General features: G+C 49.1%; 1 protein-coding gene across 7 annotated transcripts in view; it reads left to right on the top strand.

Moving 5' to 3' along the window:
- The first annotated feature begins 6 nt into the window (after positions 1 to 6).
- COPZ2 (coatomer protein complex subunit zeta 2) overlaps positions 7 to 8,289 on the top strand; it is a 13,214-nt gene continuing 4,931 nt past the window's right edge. For 2 of the 7 annotated variants that reach the window (XR_003093976.1, XM_025203744.1), the window contains exons 1-8: positions 7 to 37; positions 1,009 to 1,083; positions 3,287 to 3,368; positions 4,002 to 4,093; positions 4,608 to 4,663; positions 5,300 to 5,377; positions 6,126 to 6,177; positions 6,280 to 6,398. Coding sequence is in view for 6 of the 7 variants with exons in the window: in XM_025203744.1 (XP_025059529.1) it covers positions 17 to 37; positions 1,009 to 1,083; positions 3,287 to 3,368; positions 4,002 to 4,093; positions 4,608 to 4,663; positions 5,300 to 5,377; positions 6,126 to 6,177; positions 6,280 to 6,372 (549 nt within the window). In the remaining variant the exon portion in view is untranslated. The remainder of the gene's footprint in view (positions 38 to 1,008; positions 1,084 to 3,286; positions 3,369 to 4,001; positions 4,094 to 4,607; positions 4,664 to 5,299; positions 5,378 to 6,125; positions 6,178 to 6,279; positions 6,399 to 8,289) is intronic. The other 5 variants (XM_025203745.1, XM_014519779.2, XM_006023274.3 and 2 more) reach the window with 3 other exon arrangements.

The raw sequence follows: 8,289 nt of genomic DNA, 5'->3' as shown, positions 1-8,289 counted from the left end.
TGCCGCCGCCGGAGCCATGGACCCCGCGGGGCAGCTGGTACGGGGCGAGGGGCCGCGGCCAAGCCCCAACTTCCCGGCCACCCGCAAAACTTTGTGCCGCCGGCAGCCCCGGGCGGGGATCCCCGGGGAGAGGAGTCCCGGGGGAGCATCGGGGGGATCCCGCGGGCGGGAATGGGGGGGGCCGGGCGGAGCCCAGGCGACATTGGAGGGATCCCGGGCAGGGGATCCCTCAGGAAGAGGGTTCCCAGCAGGGTGTGCGGGGGATCCCCGGCAGGGGACGGCAAGGGGGGACCCCGAAGGAGGGCTTGGGGGGGTGTTGTGCGCCTGGGGAAGGGCCCCAGAGAAGGGAGAGCCCCTGGGAGCAAGTTGGGAACAGGTCCTGGGGGGACGTCACTGTGAGCAGCTGCTAGGGGAGCCCCCCGGATGGAGGAGGAACGGGCCTGGGTGCCAGGAGGCTGGAGCAAGACCCTAGGTGAGTGTCCTGCTGCGGCTCAGGTGGGTGCTCGGCTGCCAGGCCTGTCTGAGACCAGCTCCTCGCCCCTGGGTCCGGTGACAGGGCCCCTCAGAGTCGTCTCAGCCCAGTTTCTGGGTCTCGGCCTGGTGCTGGACCCAGCCCCTCACAGTCCTCTCAGCCCAGGTTCTGTGGTACACTTGGACTCGGACTCTGGAGCAGTCAGTGCATGACAGAACTTGGGTTTGGATGGACCCACACACGGAGCTGAGCCACCCTCCTCCCTCACATCCCCCTGTGGCCTGGGACTGGGGGATCCAGCATGGAAGGGGGCACCTCTGGCTTCTCTGGATCAGGACAGGACCAGACACAGGCTGCGCCAGGCTCTCCGTGCCTTTTCTGTGGGTGAAGAGATCATGGCACTATGTACCCATTGCAGGAGGTCACCCTAGAGGGTTGTATCATTGTCCTGAGTCATGGTGCCGAGAGGAGGGAGGGTCCCTGGGTCCCGTGCATACCGTCATATAGCCCCTAGCTACACACTATCTTTATCTCAGTTTCAGGAGCCATCGCTCTACACAGTCAAGGCCGTTTTCATCTTGGACAATGATGGGCAGCGACTCTTGGCCAAGGTAAATGCCACCTATACCAGAACACATCCTTAATTCCAGGCCTCTGGCCTCCCAGTGAGGAGGGGATTTGGTAGGAGCTCGTTCCTATGGGAGGGGCAAAAAGGAACAACAAAACCAGGAGCATCTGGGAAGCTAGTTTCTCTCCCATGTGGTGCCACCATGTACCTGAAAAGGTATAAAAATAGTCATGTAATATGTGTAATAATCACATCCTTGGCAGTGTGGGCCAGCTTTGAGGTTACCTGTCAGGATTCATAGATTCATAGATGTTTGGGCTGGAAGGGACCTCAGCAGGTCATCGAGTCCGACCCCCTGCCCTGGGCAGGAAAGAGCGCTCGGGTCAGACAACCCCAGCTAGTGGCTTGTCCAGTCTCCTCTTGAAGACCCCCAAGGCAGGGGAGAGCACCACCTTCCTTGGAAGCCCATTCCAGAGCCTGGCAATCCTTACTGTGAAGAAGTTCTTTCTAATGTCCAGCCTAAATCTGCTCTCTGTCATTCCTGTATTCTGTCCTTAGTGAAATGTAAGCATGGGCAAGTCAGGGCATTTTTCAGTGCCTCGGTTTTCTCATCTGTAAAACATGGAAGATTCATCACAAGTCCATTGATAACTGCAGCTGGAGAGCAAGCTGAGCACAGGGGGCTACTGGTACAGATGCAGTAGGAGAGTCAGGACCTAGATGAGAATTTTAGTATCTTAAAATTATCTTATCTCCCAATACCTAGAACTCTGCCACAGATCTGCACTACGGCTTGCCAAAACCAACCTTTTCCATGAAGCTTCTAACTATATTTATCTTTCAATTAAGTGTTAACAACCCCCCCAAACACATGACATTAGTATGACCAGCAACAAACAAAACTGATCAGTCTGTCACTTGACCATACCTTTTCCTCCCAGTTGAAACTCTGAGCCCTTTAGAGTAGTGTCTTGTCCAGAAAGCTGTCTGTAAAACACGCAGTAATTTTCTTATTTTTACAGATTTACATAAATTTCCCTTTAAAATGAACATCCCCTACAGCATTGTATTTTCTGATTCCTCCTCTGATAGGCACAGAGCAATATTAATGCTGGCTGGGCAATAGGCTAGTTGATCTAGTAAGTTTCTATTATTTCTTGTTTCTCTAATTGCCTTGAAGCTCACAGGGAGATTGTTGCTGATTGTGATTTCTTCATTATTATCAGTGTTTACTTGCATTGCTGGTGTGCTATGGGGTCCCAGTCATAGAACAGGTGCTGTACAAGCCCAAAACAAAAAGATCCCCTCTACCCCAGAGCGTCACAGTCTGCATCCAAATGTTGATGGACTAAAACCAGGGAGAGTGTGTGGGGAGTACTGGGTACCATGACAGACAGAGCTCTCCTAACACCTACCCACTGTTAAGGGTTTTATAGGCACCAGAGTGAGGAAGTGTGGTAAGGAAGGATGTGAAGAAAGGCAGTGAGGTGGCTTGGGCATCCTGAGATAAACACCATCCCAGATCTGTGTACATGATGGTTTCTTAGCCAAGATGATTTTTAAAGTAGCTGTAGGAGGCAGTCATGGGGCTCTGCATTTGTTCTTCCTACATAACTTGCTCAATATTCATATCCCAAGGTCCAGTCATCCAAGGTCTATTTCCCCAGTATCTCTCTTTACTTGTCAGTATGTCTACGCTGTGTCCCTGGCATGCCCAGATAGGGATACAGGTTTTCCTCGCCAACCATGGTTTTGAGTATCCATGTTTAATATTCTATATACCATTTTGGCTACCATGGTATACAGTTTTGAGTAACCACGGCTTTCCGTGGCCGTGAATCAGTCCGCCACCTGCCATTTTTCCCATAAGCCTTTTGTCTTGCCAACAACAGTTTTGTCAACCACGAGAACTTTCAGGAATCTAACCCCAGTGGTTGGCAAGGGAAACCTGTATTGCCAAGCACTCCACCATGACCCATGTGCATGTGGCAGCTGGGAATCTGCTCCCAGGACATGCCTGGGTGACTCTTGAGGCTTCTTTCTCTGGTGTGTTTGACAGGGGCCATGAAGGGCAATGCCCCCACAGCAGCTTCATAACTTAATTGTTGATTTGGCTCATGCAGGTGGGCAGGGCATGTTCAAGAGCAGCTCTCTCCAAGAGCTCCAGAGAGGTGGTGTAGACATACCCTGTGTGCCCATACCATGGGTTCATCCTGCTGTAACTCTCTCACCTTTGTTCTCTGCAGTACTATGATGACACCTTTCCATCTATGAAGGAACAGAAGGCCTTTGAGAAGAATGTATTCAACAAAACCCACAAAACTGACAGTAGGTAGTGAAGGTTTGGGCAGGGGTGGAGAAGGCAGAAGGGAAGGATGAGCCTTCAAGCTATGGGCTGCTGTGGAGTTTGCCAGCAGCTGTTCATTCAAATCATCTATTTGGAAGGTTGGGATATTGCAGGTAGTGCCCTAGAGACAATGACTGTGATGGGAAAGCAAAAAGAAACCTGCCAGGACTGCACTATATTATCACAACAGCCAGTCCAGGAGCTCTACAAGAAGCAGTTGTCACACCTAAGATCCTATTTGTAGCTCAGTCCCAGAAAAAATATAGCACACTGCAACATGTTTTCCAAGAGTGGGTAGGAATCACTAAGAGTTAAAACAGCCCTGGTTCAGTCAGTCTTTGCACCCTTCCAGAGCCCCTGAATGCACCAGGGCAACTAAAGTTGTGTGCAGGTGCCTTAGAAGTACTGTTGCTAGCTTGGGTACCTTAAAACTGCTGCAAGGAGAAGTGAAGTCAAAAAGTCTAGTAGGCATATGATGGCACCCGTTGAAAGTTGCAGGTGTGCTGCCTGTAGGTCCCAGCTTCCCACCTCTACACATGTCCTTGGGTTACAGAGAGAAAGGTTCAGTGCCAGCCTAACACTGCCCCCATATCCCTTTTTTGCCATTGTTTCAGGTGAGATTGCCTTTCTGGAGGGACTAACCATTGTCTATAAAAGCAGCATTGACCTCTTTTTCTATGTGGTGGGAAGTTCCCATGAAAATGAGGTAAGCGCCTCCCTGAGCCCCACACCCACAAGAGCATGAGGGAATAATGAAATAAAAGGTGCGGGGCAGGCATTTCAACACAGAGCTGCTTCTCTCTGCTTCTTTGACCAGCTTGGTGGGAACAGAGAGTTCTAGTTCCTCTAGAATGCCTTGAATGAGGAGGACCCTCCACACCCTCAGACCCTTTCCTAAGGATAGAAGGCTTTGTCTTCTCTCATCTGCCCCATGGAGACGTTGAGAAAGACACATCTTTCCCAACTGGGGTGCTTCTGGGACCCCAGTGCATGAGTGCTTTTCTAGGCCACTAATTGGCCTGTAGACATAGCTGTCTGTCTCTGGGCATGGCTGTCTGTCCAGCTACTAGGACTGCCATTTGTTAGGCATCCCAAGACACTTCACCCAAGCCTGGGAAATGTCCTCCCAGAAGGTACCAGGGGAGCTTCTTATAGAAGGGGTTGGTGGGAAAAGACATGTAACTCTGTACTACCTTCATGGGCTACTCCTCTTCTTCTAGCTGATGCTGATGGCTGTTCTCACCTGTCTCTTTGACTCTCTCAATCACATGCTACGGTAAGTACCATAACTCCTGCCAGAGCTCATGAAATTTCCCCAGGGAAAGGTCCCAACACCAAAACTAGCCCTAATAACAACAGCCAAGGGTCTCAAAGCTTTTCATAAGCATTAATGGACCAAGACTCATGGCCTTAGATTGAAAGCTGCTGAACTCAGGGGTACCTTTCTCTGCACTGGGTGGCTTGACCTCCTTTTCAGAGATGGAGAAACTGAGGCACAGAGCAGGGAAGTGATCCACCCAAGGCTGCACACAGTGAGTCAGTGGAAACCCCAGGAGTCCTAGCTTCTATTCCATGCTATAAGCACTGAACTGCCCGTACTCTGGTGGCTAGAAATAGAACCCCGAAACTGAACTCCTCAGAGTTGTTTTAACCATTAGATGTCTCTGCTGGGCAGGCATCGGTATTAGCTATCTGTTCCTGCTTCCTCCCAATGCAAGAACCTCTGCTCACATAAGCAGCTGGCATTGTGCTGCAGGGAGGGGAGAGTAGGCTGGGAGGCAAAGGAATCTCTGCAGGTATGCTGGGACTGAGCTATCTGGAGCAGCAATGTGTCTTGGTGGCTGGACAGGGAACATTCTGTCCCCGCCCTGAGCTCTCCTGGAGTCACTGGCTCATTTTATCCCACCCACAGGAAGAATGTGGAGAAGCGCTCCCTCTTGGACAACATGGACGGGGCCTTCCTGGTGGTGGATGAGATTGTTGATGGCGGGTATGGCTATGCATGCTTTTGCTTGGGTATTTTGCTAGGAGAGGAGAGGGTTGGAGAGAAGGGCTAATTGCACATTAAGGGGAGAGAAGCCAAATGCTCAGTCAGCTGCTTATGGTCCCAAGAGGAATAGCAAGAGAAAATGTTACCAGTTCAGTGGTAGCAGTGGGCTTTGATGATGCCAGTTCAAATCCAGCCCATGCCATTCTTAATCAAATACTATCTGATGACTGTTGGGGGACTTACGTGAAATCAAATTGGAAAGTCTCAGCCGAGCTCTTAGCAGGCCAATACTCTTATCAGACAGAACACTGCTGCAGTATGCTCTTGTTAGCCATATCCCAACCTTGATGCTCACCACTAGCAACAACACTCAGCTTGTAAGGTAGCACTTTTCATTGGGAGATCCCAAAACCATTTTGCAAAGCAGGTGAGGATCATCATCCCTGTTTACAGCTAGAGGAACTGAGTCATGGAGCATGGCAGGTGTGTATTCAAGGTCACCCAGATATGTAGTGGCAGAGCTGGGAATTGAACATGTGGCTCCTGAGTCTTAGTCAACATGCTAAGATAGTGGTAGGAAGCTGAGTTTTCCTCATTCTCGCAATAAGAAGGTTTCAGTTTTCAGGATGGCCAACCTGGCATCATGTTCCACGTTTAAATCCACCCTCCCTGAATGTGCAACATGAAAGCACCTTTGAGAGACAGACCTAATCTGATGGGAAAATCCTGTTACTCTTCTTGCTGTTAGGGTGATTCTGGAGAGTGATCCACAGCAAGTGATCCAGAATGTGAACTTCAGGGTAAGCCCTCCCCCAGACCCTGCCCCTGTTCTCTCTACCAGGGACTTTTCTCCTTTTGAGCCCTTTGCTCTAATCTTCTTCCTTTAACTCTTTCCATTCCAGACAATCTCAGAGCCCGCTGCATACGGGTTTGTTCTCTTTGATTACATCGCTGGTAGGTCAGAGCAGAGTGAATCTGTACCTCCCAGGTGCTAACTAGGCTACAGTCAGCTGTGAACCAGGTGTGAGGCCACTTCCTTCAAAGCATGTCACGAGTTGCTGTGGGGCCATCTGCTGAGCTAGGTGGAGACATAGCATGTCCTTTCTGCATGTTCCTGGCAAATCTGGGGTGGCAGTCAGGCTTGGAAGGATTATGACTCCATTAGTAAATGTGATTCAGTGTCAACATCTCCCTCCACCCAAAAATCATTAACAAATGATATTTACACGCATGAGACATAAAGAGACAAATTTTTAGAAAGAGCCCACCCACATCCATTTAGACACCAAAATACAAAATTAAGTGGACAGTTTATCCAAGGAGCTGCATAGTGTCAAGCACTTAAAAAATGGCTATAGACTGTCAAAAAACCAGGGTCTCCTTTGCCTTCAATCTACCTGACAGTTCTGCATATGAAATATTAATGACCCCATACAGTTTTTATCATCCAATCACTTGCAAAGCTGTATTGTTGTTAGGGTTTTTTTGATAAAACAGTGACTGGTATCTCTTTATTTCCTGCCAGGGCAGACTTTGTCAACGAAAACACACACATATATTCTCGGAAATAAATGTTGCTAGCTATTGAAATTGATTTAAGCTAATTGAATCATTCCAAGCCTGTAGTACTACTTTGTGCTTGCTTTTGGACATGTCTCATTTGAATTCTGGGTCAAAGGAGAGAGATAAATATCAGCAGAAGCAATGCTAATAGTGTGAAAATTTCATTGCCTTCTAAGGAGTTGCCAGTAATACATACATACGCAGACTGTGGTTACCTCATGAAGTTTGTGACAAAACAAAGCATGGTTCCTAACTGCATGGGGGGTGACCATGCAGTGGCTTTCTATGAGAGAGCCATTTGGTCATTATTGGCTTCTAACATGGTTGTCCTACTGTGGAGATGGGGTAGTTTGAGTCAGGTGTAACCAAATTAACCAGCCCTTCTGCTTCCTAGCTGTCTGGATGGGGAGATATCCCAGAATGCATTGCATGCATGTAAAAACACTCCTAGTTCTGTGCTATGGAAGCTGAGGCATTGTGAGATAAGCATGCATGTTTCCCAGCATGTCTTGGCACATGATAACAATGGAAGTGCCACTGAGGTTGATGCATAAAATGCAGTTATTTGAAGATACTGAAGGTATGTCAGTGCTGCAGCAATAGAGGGTACAGTCTCTTTATCAAGAAAATAAGCCCTTCTCACATGCTCCCACTCCTTTTACATATAACAGAAAGGACATGGGGGAACTCCTTGAGGGGTGTCCTAAGCTGCTGTTCACGAACACTCCAGAAACCTGGGGCTTAAGCATGGTGCTGGGTCCACCCCTCAGGGCATGCTCACTGCTTCATTTCTGGGGTTGATATGGGGGGGGAAGCAGGAGCAGGTAAGTGGGTTTGTCTCCTCTGTAGTGAAAATAAGCACCCTGCCACTGCAATGCAGACATAGCCTGAGCCATAATCTCTGTAGCAGAGCCAGTTGCCCTCACTGAGAGCTATGCTGGACATGGCTGTAACTGTAGATTGTCAGGGCCTGTGATACACGTGGAAGCAGCATTGGGAAGTGGACCATGCAAAACCAACTTCTCCTACAGCAACTAATCTGCATTGGCATGAATGGAGCGTCGGAGCCTGAAGCTGCCCAGGCATGTTGCTAAGCAAAGCAGGGGCAGTTCTGTTTGGTGGCAGAGTAAACAAATGTATCAGACAGGAATATATCTGTGTTTCCTAATCCACTCCTTCCAAGACTGCTGGAAACAGCTGTGACATGAGGTACTGCTATCTCTGTCTCTCCCTCTTCGTGTTTGTGTAAACCAAGTGGTGGGGCAGAGAATGGCATGGCCCCAAACTGCTGGGAATGGTTGGGATTCCATCACCATGATGTCATGCATAAGGAGCTCAGTGGGGAAAGA

Source organism: Alligator sinensis, unplaced genomic scaffold (genome assembly GCF_000455745.1).
Source record: "Alligator sinensis unplaced genomic scaffold, ASM45574v1 scaffold520_1, whole genome shotgun sequence".
Classification (NCBI taxonomy): domain Eukaryota; kingdom Metazoa; phylum Chordata; order Crocodylia; family Alligatoridae; genus Alligator; species Alligator sinensis.
Note: the sequence above shows the minus strand (reverse complement) of the source record. Positions and strands in the feature narration are given on the sequence as shown.